The sequence below is a fragment of the Schistocerca cancellata genome, chromosome 6 (assembly GCF_023864275.1).
Source record: "Schistocerca cancellata isolate TAMUIC-IGC-003103 chromosome 6, iqSchCanc2.1, whole genome shotgun sequence".
Taxonomy (NCBI): Eukaryota; Metazoa; Arthropoda; class Insecta; order Orthoptera; family Acrididae; genus Schistocerca; species Schistocerca cancellata.
The window spans coordinates 51,142,320-51,166,497 of NC_064631.1; the positions used below are offsets into that span (position 1 = coordinate 51,142,320).

General features: G+C 44.2%; 1 protein-coding gene across 4 annotated transcripts in view; it reads right to left on the reverse strand.

Annotated features, from left to right (window-relative positions):
- LOC126191140 (inactive dipeptidyl peptidase 10) overlaps positions 1-24,178 on the reverse strand; it is a 1,759,372-nt gene that overhangs the window by 268,217 nt on the left and 1,466,977 nt on the right. For all 4 annotated transcript variants that reach the window (XM_049931893.1, XM_049931895.1, XM_049931894.1 and 1 more), the window contains exon 8: positions 20,180-20,394. In XM_049931893.1, coding sequence (XP_049787850.1) covers positions 20,180-20,394 — 215 coding nt within the window. The remainder of the gene's footprint in view (positions 1-20,179; positions 20,395-24,178) is intronic.

The following is a 24,178-nucleotide window of genomic DNA, read 5'->3' on the forward strand; positions in this document are numbered from 1 at the left end:
TTTATAGACATCGAATGATATTTTTAATGTAAATAAGCTATTTTAACAATTCAATAACAAGACATTTTGCATGCCTGTATAAAATAATAATTTATTTTGATATATCCAGTAATTAAAAATAAAAATATATTATTTTCATAGAAAAATTATTATTCAATATTTGTTAATTAACATTTATATTTGTTAATAAAGATGGAATTTAAATAAAATAAAAAAAATAAACACTGTTACTGCGAGATTCGATCCAGCGACTTTGCAGTTACCTGACATCCACGCTCACATAAATAGCCTGCAACTGTTTTATACTGGGAAGAGTTCACGCATCTATAAAGGCGTTTTCGTTTTCTTTTTTTTTTTGTTTAGAACTGCGACACACAGTTCTAGCAAACTTATGTCCACGTGCACATATTCAGTTTCTGTGACAGTGAAGAAAATCGAAAAGCGCAGAGCACTCACGAAGGCCACCTGTCGGCAAAAGTTTTCATCATTCCTCACATCCTTCCCTCAGCACACGCCTAAACTCGATGACTTTATGACTCTGTATGATTATGACAAGTAGATCAACCGCACTCTAAGTTCTTTGATATGGGAGTCATTCGCAGTTGTAAGGCGAATTTTGGTGGCTGCTCTTTCAGCAATTAGCGTTGAGAGCATCGCAGCGTACGAGCGGAACAGCTAATTCCAGAGGTCGGTGAGATCTGGTTCGCCCAGCATGCTAAACCATAAAGTGTTAAGAAATGGCAACTACCGCTCACAGGGCTGTTTCACATTGTACATCTTGTTGTTTCGAATATATACATATATTTATAATAAAAACGTTATACAACCAAATTTAATAAATTCTGGTAACTGAAGTATCGCATGTTTTTTATTATTCCTATGGAGTGGCTGCTGCTGTCTAAGAGCACAAGAGCAAGTGAACACACTAACTTTTGACACTTTGCAGGTTTATTGGTTATTTTTCTTTGAATATAGTTAAACGTAATGTACATGCGGTAAACTGAAATACACGGCACTAAATCTACAGCGCTGTGCTGCATATTGCTACTCTGGACTCCGTGAAACTTGACAACAGGGTCACGAGCAAGCCTTCACTTGTGCACGTTTTGGGGAGCTTCTGCAAAAAAAAAAAAAAAAAAAAAAAAAAAAAAAAAAAAAAGGCTCTAACATTAACATGTGAGGTCATCAGTTCTCTAGACTTGTTGTTGTTGTTGTCTTCAGTCCTGAGACTGGTTTGATGCAGCTCTCCATGCTACTCTATCCTGTGCAAGCTTCTTCATCTCCCAGTACCTACTGCAACCTACATCCTTCTGAATCTGCTTAGTGTATTCATCTCTTGGTCTCCCCCTACGATTTTTACCCTCCACGCTGCCTTCCAATACTAAATTGGTGATCCCTTGATGCCTCAGAACATGTCCTACCAACCGATCCCTTCTTCTGGTCAAGTTGTGCCACAAAATTCTCTTCTCCCCAATCCTATTCAATACTTCCTCATTAGTTACGTGATCTACCCATCTAATCTTCAGCATTCTTCCGTAGCACCACATTTCGAAAGGTTATATTCTCTTCTTGTCCAAACTATTTACCGTCCATGTTTCACTTCCATACATGGCTACACTCCATACAAATACTTTCAGAAATGACTTCCTGACACTTAAATCTATACTCGATGTTAACAAATTTCTCTTCTTCAGAAACGCTTTCCTTGCCATTGCCAGTCTACATTTTATATCCTCTCTACTTCGACCATCATCAGTTATTTTGCTCCCCAAATAACAAAACTCCTTTACTACTTTAAGTGTCTCATTTCCTAATCTAATACCCTCAGCATCACCCGACTTGATTCGACTACATTCCATTATCCTCGTTTTGCTTTTGTTGACGTTCATCTTATATCCTCCCTTCAAGACACCATCCATTCCGTTCAACTGCTCTTCCAAGTCCTTTGCTGTGTCTGGTCATCGGCGAACCTCAAAGTTTTTATTTCTTCTCCATGGATTTTAATACCTACTCCAAATTTTTCTTTTGTTTCCTTTACTGCTTGCTCAATATACAGATTGAATAACATTGGGGAGAGGCTACAACCCTGTCTCACTCCCTTCCCAACCGCTGCTTCCCTCTCATGCCCCTCGACTCTTATAACTGCCATCTGGTTTCTGTACAAATTGTAAATAGCCTTTCGCTCCCTGTATTTTACCCCTGCCACCCTTAGAATTTGAAAGAGAGTATTCCAGTCAACATTGTCAAAAGCTTTCTCTAAGTCTACAAATGCTAGAAACGTAGGTTTGCCTTTCCTTAATCTTTCTTCTAAGATAAGTCGTAAGGTCAGTATTGCCTCACGTGTTCCAGTATTTCTACGGAATCCAAACTGATCTTCCCCGAGGTCGGCTTCTACTAGTTTTTCCATTCGTCTGTAAAGAATTCGTGTTAGTATTTTGCAGCTGTGGCTTATTAAACTGATTGTTCGGTAATTTTCACATCTGTCAACACCTGCTTTCTTTGGGATTGGAATGATTATATTCTTCTTGAAGTCTGAGGGTATTTCACCTGTTTCATACATCTTGCTCACCAGATGGTAGAGTTTTGTCAGGACTGGCTCTCCCAAGGCCGTCATTAGTTCTACTGGAATGTTGTCTACTCCGGGGGCCTTGTTTCGACTCAGGTCTTTCTGTGCTCTGTCAAACTCTTCACGCAGTATCGTATCTCCCATTTCATCTTCATCTACATCCTCTTCCATTTCCATAATATTGTCCTCAAGTACATCGCCCTTGTATAGACCCTCTATATACTCCTTCCACCTTTCTGCTTTCCCTTCTTTGCTTAGAACTGGGTTTCCATCTGAGCTCTTGATGTTCATACAAGTGGTTCTCTTATCTCCAAAGGTCTCTTTAATTTTCCTGTAGGCAGTATCTATCTTACCTCTAGTGAGATAAGCCTCTACATCCTTACATTTGTCCTCTAGCCATCCCTGCTTAGCCATTCTGCACTTCCTGTCGATCTCATTTTTGAGACGTTTGTATTCCTTTTTGCCTGCTTCATTTACTGCATTTTTATATTTTCTCCTTTCATCAATTAAATTCAATATTTCTTCTGTTACCCAAGGATTTCTACTAGCCCTCGTCTTTTTACCTACTTGATCCTCTGCTGCCTTCACTACTTCATCCCTCAAAGCTACCCATTCTTCTTCTACTGTATTTCTTTCCCCCATTCCTGTCAATTGTTCCCTTATGGTCTCCCTGAAACTCTGTACAACTTAGAAGTCTACAACTTAGACTTAGAACTACTTAAACCTAAGGACATCACACACATCCATGCCCGAGGCAGATTTCGAACCTGCGACCGCACCAGTCACGTGGTTCCAGACTGTAGCGCCTAGAACCTCTCGTCCACCGTGGCCGGCTCTGTGCATGAGCAATTGATGTGGCGTAATTGTCTTACGGGCCAAATAAACATGGATTTGTTAAACAATGTGCACAGATCACTGAGAGCGCTGCTAGCCCCATATCACTCAAGTACAAGTTGATGTCAGTGCCACCAGGAGGTAGGCTGCTGCAGCACTTTTATCTACCTTCGATATACATCCCACTAGGCGGTAGCACACTCCGCAGATATGTGAATTCACTCGCTATATAGTAAAGTAAGATCGCAAATCAGCTGATAGAAAAACCTATTTTGTGAGATTATGAATGAGGTATAGTACATTAAGTTTTGAATTTTGTCCTATAGTAATACATTTGAGGCGGTGACAACTTTAAATCACATCGTCGTCGATTGTGAGACTGTAGCATTTATTTCTGCTTCTGACATGTGTTGATCTTATGGTCGATCAGGTTTATCTGTACTGTAGGCCCACATTGCATGTGTATCTGAACATTCACGAAATGGTATCTCACTGATTTCTCTGATATTCACTTAAATATGAGAGGGGGGGGGGTCGATGACGGTGTGCTTTTGGCTCTTATGGCTATCAGTGCCTCATTTGTATTCTAGTCAAGTGACCTTGTTGGTAGATAGTATCACTTGAATTTCAGCATTCCCGCAAACGGCAGTTTGTGTTTGGAGTGGGTTGTCTGCTGTGCAGGAATCGGCTTTCCTGTGGAGTGTCAACATCATCTCTATTGAACCTGTATTAAGCGCCAACAGAAAAGAAAGTTGCCAGGAGAAGTTAGCCGCAAAAAAAGCTATGGCATTCCTGACCAGATCTGTTGTCACAGGAAGCGATGAAATCAAATACGTGTGACTACAAGCGAACATTTCACAAACAAGTGTATAATAAGCATAAGTTGTTGTGGAGATGCAACGCAACATTGATTTTCAGCCCGGAAGCTAATCCGTTAACTAATACATGAATTAGGGATCTTGTACATTTGTCCAAAAAAATTAGAAGGCCCCTTATACAAAAATGAGAAACAGCGAGTAGTGAAAGCTTAAACATTATTTTGTTCTTGCCATAAACTGTACTTAATTATGTGCAAAAGAACAAAATTCCACAAAAAACAATTCTTCCTTTTTTCAGACAAATTATGCATATTATTATTGTTATTAACGAAAGCGACTGAAGTTGTATTAATTGGTTGATAAGCACAATTATTATACAGCAGATGAAGTTAATTTCGCACTCTCTATCTGAATTTAAAAATTTGTGAACACCCAGAATGAATACCACTGCTCCTACGCCGTATATATACTCACTTGAGAATGACCAGCGCTGCACTGTGTAAGTGAAGGAGAAATCCCTGCGCATTGATGTGCATTGAGCTTCAGCTTCAATTTCTTCAGGTACAGTGATTAATATTAAAACTCACGCATAACTGGGAGGAGTTATACAGGGTGTTTTCGTAAGAACGCGCAAAACAGGACATAGAGGGTGCTCCATTGAACAATTTAGAGAACTTGGGGTCGGAGAAGCCAGCTTAAGGAGATAGTAGTAATAAAATCACATTACCGTGTACCTTTTTATTTACATTAGTTAACTGCAAATACCATAACTGACACAATGGACGTATCATTCGTACTGTATCTTACAAAATGAGCTGAAACTGACGGCCATCAACCTCAATGGCAGCATGACATCGGTGAGCAAGATTCTGACGCACGCTGACAAATATCCGTAGTGTGTTTCGAATCACGTCACGAGCAGCTACAATTGTGGCAATTAATTCCATCTCCGTATCCACTGGGATGTCATGCACAACTGACTTTAGATATCCCCATAGGAAATACTCATGGGGATTCAGGTCAGATGACCTCGCAGCTCATGGCTGCTCATGACGTCCCCTTCTAATCCAGAAACCAGAAAATACTGTGCTGGTACTGCTACACCGTATTGTACTGTACGTCTCTGGGTAATTTCTAACAAGGGAACCTCCCCATCGCACCCCCCTCAGATTTAGTTATAAGTTGGCACAGTGGATAGGCCTTGAAAAACTGAACATAGATCAATCGAGAAAACAGGAAGAAGTTGTGTGGAACTATGAAAAAAATAAGCAAAATATACAAACTGAGTAGTCCATGCGTAAGATAGGCAACATCAAGGAGTGGTTGAGTTCAGGAGCGCCGTGGTCCCGTGGTTAGCGTGAGCAGCTGCGGAACGAGAGGTCCTTGGTTCAAGTCTTCCCTCGAGTGAAAAGTGTGCATTCTTTATTTTCGCAAAGTTATGATCTGTCCGTTCGTTCATTGACGTCTCTGTTCACTGTAATAAGTTTAGTGTCTGTGTTTTGCGACCGCACCTCACAACCGTGCGATTGTTGTTGAAGTCGCGAGCTATATTTGCTGAATTCATATTGCCCACGGAATACATCTCACGTATTTAATGCACTCTCGTCCAAAGTAGCGAACAGTCAACTGCCAGCCACGGAGCCTCGTTTGCAGGAATACTCTCTCTTCCGTGCGCTGTAGTCGACTGAGTTCGTGTATTTCGAAGTTTGTTTAGGTGTAACGTCCCCATACTACGGCGCAGTTACCTCGCATCGGACGGACAGATAGTAATTGTCTGAAAAATAAAAAGTTAAACTTTTCGCTCAAGGGAAGATTTGAACTAAGGACAGCTCACGCTAACCACGGGACCACGGCGCTCGTCAGCTCATATCGTCCTTGATGTTGCATATCTTGCACATGGTCTACTCAGTTTGTATATTTTGCTTACTTTTTTCACAGTTCCATACAACTTCTTCCTTTTTTCTCGATTGATCTGTGTTCAGTTTTTCAAGGCCTATCCACTGTGCCAACTTATAACTAAATCTGAGGGGGGTGCGATGGGGAGGTTCCCTTGTAAGAATGATTGCCTATCGAAGTCGGAGGGGTCCAAACAATACATATCGAACATGCGATAGTAAATCGATTATGGTAGTCTCGTGGCGGACCTTATGATCAATTATTTGTGATCATTTTTAGCAGTGTTCCGTTGTTCCTTTAGTTCGTGTACATCATATGTCCGCCGTAATTATTTGTGATTTTATTGGGAAATCCACACGGTTTCTGTCGATAACGAGTGTAATGTCTGCTGTTTCTTACGTTTCTTCTGCGGATTGTCTGACATGGAAAACTCTAATTCCATGCATATCCAGCATAGACAAATGTTTGATTTTTTGCCGCAAATATGGACTTCTGCCGGACGAGGAAAGGAGGCACTGTGTTGACTGTGGTGCTGCGAAGTCTGTAAAACTTCGTAAGAGGAGTGTCGACACTGAGATACCGTTGCAGTTTCATTGCGGACTTTGCGGAAAGCGAACCAGCATAAGAAAGAATACGTGGTTCGAGTCCTCCATTCAGACGAGAGTAATTCTTGTGTCGTGCTGGATTCGAGATTACACGTTGCAAGCCACAGAATCAGAAACTGAGTTATCCGCAAATACCGTGTGTGACTATTTCTGGTTTTGCCGAGAAGTGTATTACGTGGTAGTGCCAAATGATAGTGTGCCAATTGGTGGAGCGAATAAAATTGTAGAAGTAAACGAATCTCATATTGCTAGACGAAAGAACCAGAGAGGACGACCTTCTAAAAGTGAAATAGATCATATTTGGGTATTTGGTGGGATAGAAAGAGAGTCCCGCGTGTACCGTTGTGGGGGTACGAGGTGTGGCTAGAAAAAAACCGGACTAGTACTGGTGAAACAATAAAACGAATGCAATGAGGCTGAAAGTCGCGTGGCCTGTCACGTGACTCTCGCTCCGCCTACTGCTCGAGTTTCATCTGCCTCCTGCACTCAGTCTGCCCGTGGCGTCTGTTTTAAGTAGTTGACGTTTTGTCTGTGCGTCGGAAAATGTTGAGTGTACAGAAAGAACAGCGTGTTAACATCAAATTTTGTTTCAAACTAGGAAAATCTGCAAGTGAAACGTTTGTAATGTTACAAGTGTACGGCGATGATTGTTTATCGCGAACACAAGTGTTTGAGTGGTTTAAACGATTTAAAGATGGCCGCGAAGACACCAGTGATGACACTCGCACTGGCAGACCATTGTCAGCAAAAACTGATGCAAACATTGAAAAAATCGGTAAACTTGTTCGACAAGATCGCCGTTTAACAATCAGAGCAGTGTCTGAGTTAACAGGAGTTGACAAGGAAAGTTTTAGGCGGATTCTTCATGAAAGTTTCAACATGAACAAAGTGTGTTCAAAAATGGTTCCAAAGTGTCTCACAATTGAACAGAAGGAACGCCGAAGAATGATTTGTTCTGACATCCTGGAAAACATTGAAAGTGATCCCACCTTCTTACAAAATGTTATTACTTGCGATGAATCGTAGTTTTTTACTTACGATCCCGAAACTAAACGCCAATCGATGCATTGGAAAACTTCTGGTTCTCCACGACAAAAAAAAAGCACCAAAGTGAAAATCGAAATTCAAGGCAATGATGATTGTTTTTTTCTTGACATCAAAGGGATTGTGCACATTGATTGGGTACCAGAGGGACAAACAGTGAATCAGCATTACTACATTAGCGTCCTGGCTACCCTACGTGAGCGAGTACGGAGAAAACGGAACGATTTGTGGAGAAAAAAGGCATGGATCGTTCACCAAGACAATGCCCCAGTTCACAGTGCGTTGTCAGTGAAGACGTTTTTGGCAAAACACAACATTCCCTTCTTAGATCATCCACCCTACTCACCTGATTTGGTCCCCTGTGACTTTTTTCTTTTCCCTAAAGTCAAGTCAGCTTTGAAAGGAACTAGATTTGAGACTGTTGAAGCAGTAAAAGAAAAAGCGACGGAAGTAATGTATGGACTTACCGAAAATGATCTGCAGCATTGCTATGAACACTAGAAAATTCGTACGGAGCGGTGTAGAGACCGAGGAGGAGAGTACATTGAAGGAGATAACATGAAATTGTAAATAATTGTAAATAAATGTCTTTTCCAGCATCAGTCCGGTTTTTTTCTAGCCGCACCTCGTATTGTCCCGAGAAAAGGTGACTTTGGTGGGTCTCGTAAAACACTTCATACTGCCTGGAACAAAAGACATCACAAGACACTAAAAGCTGAAGGGTTCTTCGACGAATTCGTGAACCACTCTGTGGAGTTCGTCTCTTCGGATGACGCCAGTGTCCACACCCAGAATATTGAGCGGCTGTGGAAGTCTGTCAAGTCTACCATGAAAAGAGGAGGGCGTCCAGGACAGAGGGACGAACTGTACTTGTTCCAGTACCTATACTTCCACAACTTGCGTTTGCAGGGAAAAGTCGAAGCATGCGACACTCTGCCGATATTCCTGCGCGATATTGGCAGAGTTTACTCTGGCTACGGGAAAAAAGGAATTGTCCCTGTAGCTTGTACATCACACGGACTGTCACAAGACGATAACACCGACGACGAGTAAGGTAAGTCGTCTACTTTGAATTTACAAGTGCTTCTCTAACGATTTTCTTTTGTCGTTGCTGTAGTGACAACTTCAAACATACTCATAACGCCCTCCACGAGACTTCCATAACTGTTTTACTATCGCACGTTCGATATGTATCGTTTGCACCCCTCCGACTTCGATAGGCAGTCATTCTTGGAAATTACCCGTCTCTGAATATCACTGAGTAATGAATCGAACTGTCGTTGATTCGTAGCATATTCTGTCATCAGACAACGTAAATACAATACAACACAGCCACCTTATCAACAAGAAACGTAAACAAAACCTGCATCATAACATCTTGGTAACCAGGCTCGTCCTCCTTGTTTCCTTGCAGGAAATAAAGAATGTACATGTAAACAAACAGTACAGTAGAGTAAAGTTGTACTTACGTTAGTTGTAAATAAGCTGGAAAACAGCAAGCCTAAACAAGGCGGTAGACAAATTTACTACTATATCTCCTTAAGCTGGCTCTTCCGACCCCAGGTTCCCTATTTCAAATGGTTCAGCGGAGCATTCTCTGTGTCATATTACATTTTTGGACGTTCTTACGGAAATACCTTCCATTTTTGTTGTTGGCACTAACTTTTGCAAGCCAATATGGCACTATGTCTGGACTCCAAGTTTCCAGCGAAGCTGCTCTTTCCTGAGACTCATAATTCGTACTGGTGCATTTTCAATATCTTATTCAGACCTGTCCTTGATTTGTGTAATTCTACTTGTAATATCATGTTTACCTTGAAGATAATTACAAAAGAGTAATTTCCAATATTCCCTGATCTGATTTCCAACCACTTCATATTCTATCTGTGCCATCCGACTGTCCATGGTCTATATTTTTATACCCTCATCCAATCTCACAGCTCGTTGGTATGGATCAAGTAAGTGACAACACAGACTCTAGTGCGTAGTTCAGGGCACTAAAGTCGATGCGCCCGTAGTAGCACCATCTGAAATGCCTAAAATGATGTGGTGTATGTGTTAATACCAGTGTCTTCCACAGGCACTCACGTAAAAAGCGACATCTTATCTGCAGTAATTATTCTATTGATTCAGATCTGTCTTCATCTTTTTAAATAACTGTACAAGTATCCACGAATGAACAACATGGCGCTCGCAATGCCCCATCACGGGTGACAATAACGATGTGAAACCTGAACTTCTCCCGGTGTAAAATGTGTTCAAACGACTAACGGGATTGCAACAGAGTAATGTCTACGGCGACCACCAATGTTTCGACAAGTGCACATCCCGCCATTTTCAAGGCAAAAATGCAACGAGAGAGCGATGTGAAAGAACATTTAAATCCTTGATAGGTGGGATACGACTACCACAAAACACAATATATCATAAACAGAATGGAAAAGTGTGGTGTCACCGCCAGACACCACACTTGCTAGGTGGTAGCTTTAAATCGGCCGCGGTCCATTAGTACATGTCGGACCCGCGTGTCGCCACTGTCAGTCATTGCAGACCTAGCGCCACCACATGGCAGGTCTAGAAAGACGGACTAGCACTCGCCCCAGTTGTACGACGACTTTGCTAGCGACTACACTGACGAAGCCTTTCTCTCATTTGCCGAGAGACAGTTAGAATAGCCTTCAGCTAAGTCCATGACTACGACCTAGCAAGGCGCCATTAACCCTATCTGGAGAGAGTCTAATTTGTATCGGCAATAGCGATGTACCACAATGATGGAATAAAAGTTGAGTATTAACTTAGATACGTTCTTTTCTTATTAACATTCATAAAGTATCCTGTTCCAGACTTCACGCCAGTCGGTGTGAGTTGACGCGTGCCCTTTCGGTAACCTCAGCCTGTGTCTAGACTGTCTTGTCTAGACACAACAAAAAGTATACGCCGTAAAGAGCTACTATCACCACACAATCCATGATGACCAGCGTCAGAAGTCATCCATAATAAATATTAATCAACAGTGGGTGAGCGAGTAGCACACTCCTGTTCCATTGTTGCTTGACCAGGAAATGAGCAGGATTCGAAGCATAATGTAACCTAATACCTACGGCTCTGCTTATAAGATCGCTTGCTGATGTAATCTCAACTGTTTCGTTAATAATACTCTCCCAATAGTTGGATGTGCATCTAAGAATCTTCGTGTTATTATACAGCATAAGATGACCGTTACCAAGGCAATCAGATTTGTTCGGCTGTTGTAAGCGTGTGTGACGCTTATGGTTTATATACTGGTACTCCAATGCTTTTGATGGCCTGATCAGTGCACAGTTCACCGCATGCCACAACTGTATGATATACTGGGGAGGAAGGGGGGCGGGGGGGGGGGGGTCACGTCCCACGCAAAGGAGGGTCATCCTTTACAGACCTTAAAGGGTCCTCATATTAAAGTGTGTTCGGGACATACACTACACACCGCGTTCCCACAGAATACTATCAACCTTGTTGGAAATGCTACTTGCGTAAGGTGAAAAAAAAACCGCAGATCTAGTCTCATCTCTCATGACTTCGACGTGGGCTAATTTAGCTAAAAGATGTTCACGATCTGAGATGACGTGCGTCGTGTAAACTAAAAGTACGAAGTACCCCTTAAAGGTGCATCGTATGTTGACAACTACCAGCCTGGAGATACAAATCAGTCTGAGTTGGCTTCCTATAAAAGGCATCTCCAGTCGTACCATCAAACTTCCTCCTGGCCTGCACAGGAAGGAAGGAACGTCAGTCCTTTTCCAGCTCTGTGGTGAAGCGAATATTCTGTTAGATTGAATTCAAATGTTCTGAACAGCTGTGAGAACACTCAATTCCATGAGGCCAGACGACGAACGAATAGTGCAGATATCTAAAAAAAGGCACAGTGCTTTCAATGCTGCCATCTCCAAGGCACGTTTAGATAGAAGAAAGAAAGAATTCAAGGTTTTACGATGACACTGCAATTCTGTCAGACACGATAAAGGCCAGGATGGTTATAATTAAACTTTCACTACTTGAGCCGATGCAGACGGAAAACTATTTATCGCATGGACACCCATCTTTGCAGGAATGATGTTCATACACTGAGGTGATAAGTCATGGGATACCTCTGAATATCGTGTCGGACACCGTTTTCCCCGAAATAACCTCGACTTGGCATTGGCTCAACAAGTCGTTGGAAGTCCTCTTCGGAATATTGAATCACGCTGCCTCTATAGCCGTCCATATGTGCAAAAGTGTTGCCGAAGCATGATTTTGATTACCTTCCATAAATATTCTACAAGACTGATGTTGGACGATGTGGGTGGCCAAATCGTTCGCTACAACTGTCCAGAATGTTGTTCAAACCAATCGTAAACAATTGTGGCCCAGTGACATGACACGTTGTCATTCATAACAATTCCATCGTTGTTTGGGAACATGAAGTCCATGAATGTCTGCAAATGATCTCCAAGCAGCCGAACATAACCATTCCCAGTCAATGATCGGTTCAGTTGGACCAGAGGACCCAGACCATTCCATGTACAGGGCTATTACAAATGATTGAAGCGATTTCATAAATTCACTGTAGCTCCATTCATTGACATATGGTCACGAGACACTACAGATACGTAGAAAAACTCATAAAGTTTTGTTCGGCTGAAGCCGCACTTCAGGTTTCTGCTGTCAGAGCGCTCGAGAGCGCAGTGAGACAAAATGGCGAGAGGAGCCGAGAAAGCGTATGTCGTGCTTGAAATGCACACACATCAGTCAGTCATAACAGTGCAACGACACTTCAGGACGAAGTTCAACAAAGATCCACCAACTGCTAACTCCATTCGGCGATGGTATGCGCAGTTTAAAGCTTCTGGATGCCTCAGTAAGGGGAAATCGACGGGTCGGCCTGCAGTGAGCGAAGAAACGGTTGAACGCGTGCGGGCAAGTTTCACGCGTAGCCCGCGGAAAATTGGCTCATGCCACAACTGGAGACCGACAGCGGCGACTTCATCTTTCAACAGGATGGTGCTCCACCGCACTTCCATCATGATGTTCGGCATTTCTTAAACAGGAGATTGGAAAACCGATGGATCGGTCGTGGTGGAGATCATGATCAGCAATTCATGTCATGGCCTCCACGCTCTCCCGACTTAACCCCATGCGATTTCTTACTGTGGGGTTATGTGAAAGATTGAGTGTTTAAACCTCCTCTACCAAGAAACGTGCCACAACTGCGAGCTCGCATCAACGATGCTTTCGAACTCACTGACGGGGGCATGCTGCGCCGAGTGTGGGAGGAACTTGATTATCGGCTTGATGTCTGCCGAATCACTAAAGGGGCACATATCGAACATTTGTGAATGCCTAAAAAACTTTTTTGAGTTTTTGTATGTGTGTGCAAAGCATTGTGAAAATATCTCAAATAATAAAGTTATTGTAGAGCTGTGAAATCGCTTCAATCATTTGTAATAACCCTGTATACACAGCCCACACCATTATGGAGCCGCCACCTGCTTGCACAGCGCCTTGTTAACAACCTGGTTGCATGGTTTCGTGGGGTCTGCACCACACTCGAATTCTACCACAAGCTTTTACCAACTGAAATCGGGACTCATCCATCCAAGTGACGGTTTTGCACTAGTCTAGTGTCCAACCGTTCTGTCGACTAAGCCACTCACGTCGGTCGTCTTCTTCCGTAGCCCATTAACGTCAGATTTCTTCGCACTGTTCTGACGGGTATGTTCGTCATATGTGGCACAATGGTTTCCGCTGTTATTTCACGCAGTGTTGCTTGTCTGTTCGCATCGACAGCAGTACGCAAACTCCGATGCCCTCGGTCGTTAAGGGACGGCCATCGGCCACTGCGCTGTCCGTGGTCAGCGGTACTGCCTGAAACATGGTATTCTCGGCACACTCTTGACGCTGTGGCTTTCGGAATGCTGACTTTCCTTATGATTCCCGAAATAAAATGTTGCGTGTGTCTAGCTGGAACTACTGTTCCTCGTTCAAAGTCTGTTAATTCCCATCGTGCGGCAGTACACGACGGAAACCGTTATACAGGGTGTTTCAAAAATGACCGGTATATTTGAAACGGCAATAAAAACTAAACGAGCAGCGATAGAAATACACCGTTTGTTGCAATATGCTTGGGACAACAGTACATTTTCAGGCGGACAAACTTTCGAAATTACAGTAGTTACAATTTTCAACAACAGATGGCGCTGCAAGTGATGTGAAAGATATAGAAGACAACGCAGTCTGTGGGTGCGCCATTCTGTACGTCGTCTTTCTGCTGTAAGCGTGTGCTGTTCACAACGTGCAAGTGTGCTGTAGACAACATGGTTTATTCCTTAGAACAGAGGATTTTTCTGGTGTTGGAATTCCACCGCCTAGAACACAGTGTTGTTGCAACAAGACGAAGTTTTCAACGGGGGTTTAATGTAACCAAAGGACCGAAAAGCGATACAATAAAGGATCTGTTTGAAAAATTTCAACGGACTGGGAACGTGACGGATGAACGTGCTGGAAAGGTAGGGCGACCGTGTACGGCAACCACAGAGGGCAACGCGCAGCTAGTGCAGCAGGTGATCCGACAGCGGCCTCGGGTTTCCGTTCGCCGTGTTGCAGCTGCGGTCCAAATGACGCCAACGTCCACGTATCGTCTCATGCGCCAGAGTTTACACCTCTATCCATACAAAATTCAAACGCGGCAACCCCTCAGCGCCGCTACGATTGCTGCAAGAGAGACATCCGCTAACGATATAGTGCACAGGATTGATGACGGCGATATGCATGTGGGCAGCATTTGGTTTACTGACGAAGCTTATTTTTACCTGGACGGCTTCGTCAATAAACAGAACTGGCGCATGTGGGGAACCGAAAAGCCCCATGTTGCAGTCCCATCGTCCCTGCATCCTCAAAAAGTACTGGTCTGGGTCGCCATTTCTTCCAAAGGAATCATTGGCCCATTTTTCAGATCCGAAACGATTACTGCATCACGCTATCTGGACATTCTTCGTGAATTTGTGGCGGTACAAACTGCCTTAGACGACACTGCGAACACGTCGTGGTTTATGCAAGATGGTGCCCGGCCACATCGCACGGCCGACGTCTTTAATTTCCTGAATGAATATTTCGATGATCGTGTGATTGCTTTGGGCTATCCGAAACATACAGGAGGCGGCGTGGATTGGCCTCCCTATTCCCCAGACATGAACCCCTGTGACTTCTTTCTGTGGAGACACTTGAAAGACCAGGTGTACCGCCAGAATCCAGAAACAATTGAACAGCTGAAGCAGTACATCTCATCTGCATATGAAGCCATTCCGCCAGACACGTTGTCAAAGGTTTCGGGTAATTTCATTCAGAGACTACGCCATATTATTGCTACGCATGGTGGATATGTGGAAAATATCGTACTATAGAGCTTCCCAGACCGCAGCGCCATCTGTTGTTGAAAATTGTAACTACTGTAATTTCGAAAGTTTGTCTGCCTGAAAATGTACTGTTGTCCCAAGCATATTGCAACAAACGGTGTATTTCTATCGCTGCTCGTTTAGTTTTTATTGCCGTTTCAAATATACCGGTCATTTTTGAAACACCCTGTACATCACTGACCTGAGTGTAAATAGCAGTTTTATACCTTGTGTATGCGATACAACCGCCATCTGTATAGGTGCATATATCCCATGACTTTTGTCACCCCTGTTTACTGTACGCTGCAGGATTTGCGTTGTAGTGGTCTTAGTGTCATGACTTGCCGTTAGTTGTCGACACTGGTACGAATGGTTGAAACACAAGCATCAGTGTGCATTGCGGCTGCAGACAGTCAACATGGATCTGGACAAGTTGAGCAGGACTTTACTCGTGGAGATTTTTCATGGGAACAACAGCAACAGTGCTACTGCTCTTCGCGAATGTCGACGCTTTGAAGGAATACGGAGAGGTCCTCTTTCATTACCTGGGCTGAAGGACATGATCGGAAGTTCGAATTAGTTGGCCATTTGGGAATTCCTCCTGGGAGAGGCCGACGGCCAATTGTGCCACAAATTGTTGAAGAGACTATTGTTACCGTGGCTCAGAATGCTGGGCGCAACGTGTGATCTCCAAAAACTGCACTAGCTTTGTCACGACCTCAGATGTTTCGGGCATCGGTAGCGCAACTTCTGGTGCGATTTCAGGCCGTCGGGGATGCAGATGGTTGTCACAGTTTGTTACCTGGAACGTAAACATTGGTCGCAGTTTAGAAATGTTAGCGGCTCATGTGGGAATTAAAACGCATTTCTTTCAATGGTTTATTCGTTATATCCCTAACGCATATGCTCACCAATATTTTCACAAAGTTTTATTGTCCCGCTGGCACTAGTTTCTCAAGGGGTACCTCTCCAGCAGTGTACTTGGAAAAGCAGTGGAACGGAATGGATAGCGTCTCTAAAAGAGGTTGTAAGATTAATATCAATAAGCATAACACAAAGGCAATGGAATGTAGTTGAATTAAATCAGGGGACGCTGAGGGAATTAGATTAGGGATGGGACAGCAAAAGCCGCGCGGAGTGGCCGCGCGGTTTCAGGCGAAATGTCACTGACTGCGCGGCCCCTACCGCCGGAGGTTCGAGTCCTCCCTCGGGCATGGGTTATGTGTGTTGTTCTCACCATAGGTTAGGTTAAGTTAGTTTAAGTAGTGTGCAGTAGTGGAACTTGGGACCGATGACCTCTGCTGTTTGGCACTCACACGCATTTGAGCACACACATTTGCGACACCAAAATTAGTAAATAAGTTTTGCCATTGGGAGACCAAAGTAACAGATAATGAGTGAAGTAAAAAGGATATGAAATGCACACAGAGGATAAAAAAAAAGCTTGCCTAATAATTTGTTAGCACTGAATATAAATTCGACTGCTAGGAAGCCTTTTCTAAAGCTGTTTGTCAGGAGTATAGCTTTGTACGAAAGTCATAGGTGGTCGGCAAATTGTACAAGCACAAAGCGATTTATAAGCTTTTGAAATGTGGTTCTGCTAATAAATGCTTAAGATCGAATGGATGGATTGGATAACTAGTGAAGAAGTACTGAAACAAATTGGGGAGAAAAGAAATTACGGCAGAAGTGACTGAAAGAAGGGCTCGGTTGAATATATTTATCCGGAGACATAGAGAAATCGTTTATTTCGTAATGTACGGAATTGTGGTTGGTGATCGAAGGGGGAGGAGGGAGGGGGGAGAAGGTCAACATTTTTGATGGAAAGCAAGGCAAAGTACTGAAGTCGAAGTGGATGTACGTTGCTGTAGCTGTGGAGATATGAAGACACTTGTGCAGGTTAGTTTCGTGTGGAGAGTGGTATCAAACCGTTCTTGGCACTGTATGTCATCCATAGGGACAAAAGCAAAAGTGTGAAAGAATACGTTTCCACATTTCAAGACCAATGAGCGAAAGACCAGTAGTAATTCTCTGCGACTGAGGTACATTCTCAACCGGTTAGCTGAAGTGATAAGAGATGACGCTAGGGAACAAACTAAATTTTCAGTAATCTCCTGTTACGTTGTTTATTGACTCTCTTGCTTCACTGATGGTCCTGTCCTGTGTCAGTACAACAACAGTAGTTACCATTTACTATTCTTGCTACACTAGTTATCAACTACAATGAGTTACTGTAACTCTGGCATCAAGAAGGAGTGGGCAAGTGGAAATATGGTTTCACATGTTTATTCCTGTATAATGTACACAGTTCGTCTCTGGATACAGAAGTATGTTCGAAAATATACGTAATTGGTCTTCTCTTCAAATACATCGTTTATTTGCTTCATTGGTGTTTTTGTTCTCGAACTCCACATGGCCGGAGGGAAAGGGGTTGCGGTAAGGGTGAGGGAAGGCCTTCAACTATGGTGTTGAAATTCAACTAGTTTTGAAATACTCCAAGATATTAAAATTCGTTTATTTGTACAATTAGCATTGTAGTGTCTAATTTTGTATCAGTACGGTGAATGTGACACGCCCATTGCCCAGATATCTGATTTATTTAACACAGTATGTTAATGGACGATATGATCTCATTGTCAAATAAATGGCACATTTGGACAACTGGTTCGTCATAATCTCCGTTCTGATTTCGTGTTAAAATTTTACTATGGTTTCACAATAAAAGATTAGTTTTGAATTTTTAGTTGGTTTACTAAAAAAACTATTGATCAGTGATAAGTTAATTATTATTGGCAATGAGTGTCTATTTAGTGAGAAATGATTTGTGGAAGCATGTGGGAATTGTGATGTTGGTCTGAGGCAGACAGGGTGAACACAACGTGATGGTTAGCATCCATACTGCGGGAAGCGTGGTGGTACTACAGCACATAATAGTAAGGGGCTGAAAATGAGAAAATCTCATTCGCCTTGCTACAAGCAAAGTGCAGTTACGCCAGAGGCAGATACAGAGCCAGGATATAAGCGCTATGTCGCAAGTGGGTCAGGCCTTAGCATGTTGCAACAACGCGCTGGGAGAGAGAGGACGAACTTAGCAGAAAAGGGCATGGAACAGAAAACCAATGGAAACGTGACACGGATATTCTTTATCTCCTACGAGATGTCGAAGGAAACTGTACCTATTTCATAAGACCCAGTATCAAAAAACCTACACAGCAGTTAAGATCCTGTTAAGCGAATATAGCAGAATAAGGAGGACACATGCAGTCATTACGAACCGAGCATCGTGTCATAGTCTCACGTTAACTCCCTTTAAACACTCGAGCTCTCTATCTCTCAAGGAGTTGATCACTGGGATCGATGGCATTCACAGTAATAGGACTCGATTCCATTATTACGATATTGTAGCGAATCTATGTCACTCCAGAACAGTCAACGAACCAGACGTAGATGTACATGAGATGACAGTCTTTGCCTGATGAACTTCATACTGTTCGCCACCTACCACTGCTGATGGAGAAACTGTCTGTCATGCGAAAACACCACATCGTGGAGTGCTGACAGCACCGAACTTCAGCGTGGAAACCGGCAGCAGGGTCCCGTGGGGTCCACGTTCCTGTTCAACACCTGGCGCCTCCGGGTACTGAAACCTACCAGGCAGGTAGGAAGGAGATTGCGGATGGGTTGGGGTGGGTTGGGTTGTTTGGGGGAGGAGACCAGACAGCGAGGTCATCGGTCTTATCGGATTAGGGAAGGACGGAGAAGGAAGACGGCCGTGCCCTTTCAAAGGAACCATCCCGGCATTTGCCTGGAGCGATTTAGCGAAATCACGGAAAACCTAAATCAGGACGGCCATACGCGGGATTCAACCGTCGTCCTTCCGCGGATGGGTCACCAGGAATCAGCAGACAATTTGGCTTGGGGTCGAGCACACTTGAGCAGCTAGTACTAGACCATTCGCATGGGCCTCCAGACGAGGAAATGACTCGGCAGCCGTTAGCGGAAATCCAACACGCAGCTTAATGAGGCATCGGTATAATGCCGGTTGAAACGCGTACGTTTCATAGGCAGCGATGGCGAGCCGCAGAATCTCTGACCAGAGAGCATGTAGTCAGTTCAGTTGCGAGAGAGTAATAGCGCGCGAGAGTTCAGTTGAGTTGCGAGTTAGCAGTTCGAGAGTACTAGCGCATGCGAGATGACGTAGTCTGTGTTAATAGCACGAGAGAGACAGTCGGTGTTGTGTGAGGAGTCGGCGGGCGCCGACATGGCTTTCTGGTCAAGATTCAGGACGAGGTATATTGTTAAATAAGGTAATGAAGCAGCATTGCGCTCTTCTGATAATGTAATGGATCTTAAGTGTAATTAATTTGTTCAAGAATCGCCCCAATAATAATTTTGTTCTCAAACCAAGCATTTTAACAAAACAAACATTTTATTGAAAGATAATTTCCCATGCATTTCCTTTGCTTTTCCTCCAACAATCAATTTATCACGCTGGTTATTGCACAGGGCCTAAGGTTAGCGCAGCTGGCCTTATAAAATTTATCAGGTTTAGCATAACGTTAATTTTGTGGGGACTTGACATTTTTGCACATTTTCATTATCATAGACTTTTCTTTTATTTTTGCTGGGAGGCTACATTTAACACGATTCCCATTAACATTTAATTATTGTCCTTGTTCAAAATTTTCTCTGGGAGGTTACACTATTGTCTTTTTTTTTCTCTTACATTTTTGCTGGGAGGTTACACGGTGTGGAACAAGACGACTGGAAACTGCTTAATAAATAACTGGCAATGTTTTACTAGTGCCAGAGACGATCCACAGGTACCCAACTATGCAGAGGTACTCGGTCCCCCTGTAGTGGGAACGGAGCCTCCACCTGGGCTGGGGTTGGGGGGGGGGAGGGGTAGGAGGGAAGGAAATATGTAGGTATCGGCCACCACTCGGCTGGAAAGTGAAGCATGTGGGCGCTACGCGGTGGGCAGAGGGACGGCGCGGCACTCACCCTGGTACAGCCAGTCTGGGACGCCGTTGTAGAAGACGCCGGGCTGGCCGGTGTCGGTGAGCCGCACGTCGAGGTCGGAGATGGGCGCGGGCCGCAGGTAGAGGTCGTTGTCGGCCACCAGCAGCAGCGCCGTCGAGTTGCCCAGCCAGGTGGCGCGCTGCAGCCGCGTCTGCTGCACCTTGGGCTTGTCGCTCAGCCGCACCGGGATGTGGTGGCTGCGGACACGGTCCACCGGCGTAACGTTACACCTACCACCAACTCCGGGAAGCATCCAACCGAGCCACTCATATAACTCACTACCTGCACCACCGTAATAACCGCCTCCTACCTGACAACTTGGGAACAGCCAGTCGCACTGCATCCTATCCTTCTACCACCTTGTTAACTACCAGTGATCCTTATGACTACCAGCTTTTCCTGGTAGTCCAAGTTCTCACATATATCACAGTCTAATTTCAATACACACTGACAGCAAAGCAATTAATGTAAAATAATTAAATTGCGGGAATACATTTATCTAGATAACATATTTAAGTGAATAACATTGTAAGATCGCAGGTTAGTGTAAGCGCGACATAATATACGTGAGGTAAGCTATTGCAAAGACGAATTACTAGTAAATTAACAACTTGCGTAAGGCCCAGAATGTTGATTTGCAAGTGTGCAAATGTGCATGCATTGTGCTGTACAGGAGTCGGGAAGTCAATTCGCGGGTTGGACTCCCATGGCTGTTGCACTTGATCGGACAATACAGGAGCGATTAGTGCTGTTTGTGGACGACGCTGGAGTTGCTGTCCGATGACGTCCCGTATGCACTCGATTGGAGAAATGTATGGTGATCGAGCAGGCCAAGACAACACGCCGACAGTCTGTAGAGTATTTGGGTTACAACAGTGCTATTTGGCCGAGCGTTATTCTGTTGGAATACGCCCCCTGGAATGTTGTTCAGGAATGGCAGCACAACAGGTCCAATCACCAGACTGACGTACAAATTTGCAGTCGGAGTGCTTCTGCTGTCTTACTAAATCGTGCCCGCAGACCGTAACTCAAGGTGTAGGGCCACGGTGTCCAGCAAGCAGACAGACTGGTTGCAGGAGTTCAACTAGAATCCCCCTAACCAACACGCGACCATCACTGGCACCGAGCAGAAGCACTATGGGACTTAACTTCTGAGGTCATCAGTCCCCTAGAACTTACAATTGTTTAAACCTAACTAACCTAAGGACATCACACACATCCATGCCCGAGGCAGGATTCGAACCTGCGACCGTAGCGGTCGCGCGGTTCCAGACTGTTGCGCCTAGAACCGCTCGGCCAACGCGGCCGGCCTCTTGTTCAGTTTCAGTCAGGTGTTGATAATGACGTGTTTGTACCCTTAAGGGCATTCTTGACTGATATCAATTCACCACATCCAATCTTAAAGGTGAGTAACGCTCAGCACCGTTACAGCGTATATTTAGAGCAATTCTGAGTTGCATACTGATAGTGGAGCTACTGGCACCAATATTAGGCGATTGGCGCGAAATTTGAATAAGACATCATCGTTCAGATGTAGAAGCACGCCTACTAACTTTCGTTTATGTCGCAGAACTTTTTCTTGGTACCGTAATTTTTCCCATTAGTACATGGTTGGTTGGTTTTTTCGGGGAAAGAGACCAGACAGCGAGGTCATCGGTCTCATCGGATTAGGGAAGGACGGGGAAGGAAGTCGGCCGTGCCCTTTGAAAGTAACCATCCCGGCATTTGCCTGGAGCGATTTAGGGAAATCGCGGAAAACCTAAATCAGGATGGCCGGACGCGGGATTGAACCGTCGTCCTTCCGAATGCGTCGGTACATGAACAAAAGTATCTGGACATCTACGCTATGTGATCAAAAGTATCTGAACACCCCCAAAACATAATTTTTCATATTAGGTGCATTGTGTGCCACCTAATGCCAGGTACTCCATATCAGCGACCTCAGTAGTCATTACACATCATGAGAGAACAGAATGGGGCGTTCCGCGGAACTCACGTGGTCAGGTGATTGGGTGTCACTTGTATCATACGTCTGTACGCGAGATCTCCACACTCCTAAACATCCCTAGGTCCACTATTTCCAATGTGATAGTGAAGTGGAAACGTGAAGGGACACGTACACCACAAAAGTGTACAGGCCGACCGCATCTGTTGACTGACAGAGACCGCCGACTGTTGAAGAGGTTCGTAATGTGTAACAGGCAGACATCTATCCTAACCATAACAAACGAGCTCCAAACTGCATCAGGATCCAATGCAAGTACTATGACAGTTAGGCGGGAGGTGAGCAAACTTGAATTTCATGGTGGAGTGGCAGCTCATGAGCCACACATCACGCCGGTACAAGCCTCAAAATGGCTCTGAGCACTATGGGACTTAACATCTTTGGTCATCAGTCCCCTAGAACTTAGAACTACTTAAACCTAACTAACCTAAGGACATCACACAACACCCAGTCATCACGAGGCAGAGAAAATCCCTGACCCCGCCGGGAATCGAACCCGGGAACCCGGGCGCGGGAAGCGAGAACGCTACCGCACGACCACGAGCTGCGGACCCGGTACAAGCCAAACGACGTCTTGCTTAGTGTAAGGAGCGTAAACATTGGACGACTGAACCAGTGGAAAAACTTTGTGGGAATGACGAATCACGGTACACAATGTGGCGATCCGATGGCAGCGTGTGGGTATGGCGAATGCCCGTTGAACGTAATCTGCCAGCGTGTGTAGTACCAACAGTAAAATTCGGAGGCGGTGGTGCTATGGCGTGGTAGTGTTTTTCATGGAGGGGGCTTGCACCCCTTGTTATTTTACTTGGCACTATCACAGCACAGGCTTACACTGATGTTTTAAGCACCTTCTTGCTTCCCACTGTTGACGAGTAATTCGGGGATAGCGATTGCATCTTTCAACACGATCCACGACCGAGCACCTGTTCGTAGTGCACCGCCTGTGGCGGAGTCGTTACACGACAATAACATCCCTGTAATAGACTGGCATGCACAGAGACATGACCTAAATCCTACAGAACACCTTTGGAATGTTTTGCAACACCGTCTTCTTGCCAGGCCTAACCGACCGACATCGATATCTCTCCTCGATGCAGCACTCCGTGAAGAATGGGCTGCCATTCCCCAAGAAACCTTCCAGCACCTGATTGAACGGATGCCTGCGAGAGTGGAAGCTGTCATCAATGGTTCAAATGGCTCTGAGCACTATGCGACTTAACTTCTGAGGTCATCAGTCACCTAGAACTTAGACCTAATTAAACCTAACTAACATCACACACATCCATGCCCGAGGCAGGATTCGAACCTGCGACCGTAGCGGTCGCTCGGTTCCAGACTGTAGCGCCTAGAACCGCACGGCCACTCCGGCCGGCTAGCTGTCATCAAGCCTAAGGGTGAGCCAACACCATATTGAATTCTAGCATTAGCGATGGAGGGCGCCACGAACTTGTAAGTCATTTTCAGCCAGGTGTCCGGATAATTTTGATCACCTTTCACGCCAGTGAAGGCCATATAAGCATCATGTCTTCCGAATGTCCTTCTTACCAAAAAGCAATTCTAACAGCTGGAGTCCAAAGGTATTTTTAATCATGCATTTTGCGTTCTTGTTGAAATATTTCCATAGCAACTTTCACGCCCTAACAAATATTTCTTCATATATAACCGAGAAGTGAAATACCAGTAATCATAAATTTAGATTTAAATTTTTTTTAATGTGACTAAATATTTCCTTAATAAATTTCATACTCTATTGCACTGCCTTACGAGATGTATTTCTAGAAACATTGTAACACGTATTTTTTCGTTTTATGAATTCACTTAACATACAGATACTTTCAAAAAGCCTTTCATCCCCTATTTCACCCCCTTGGATGTGGGATTTCGGACAATCCCTTCCTAAAAGATACCTACAGTATAAGATCTACACCCTCTCCAAACTTCAAGTTTCTATCATTAACGGTTTGGGCTGGACG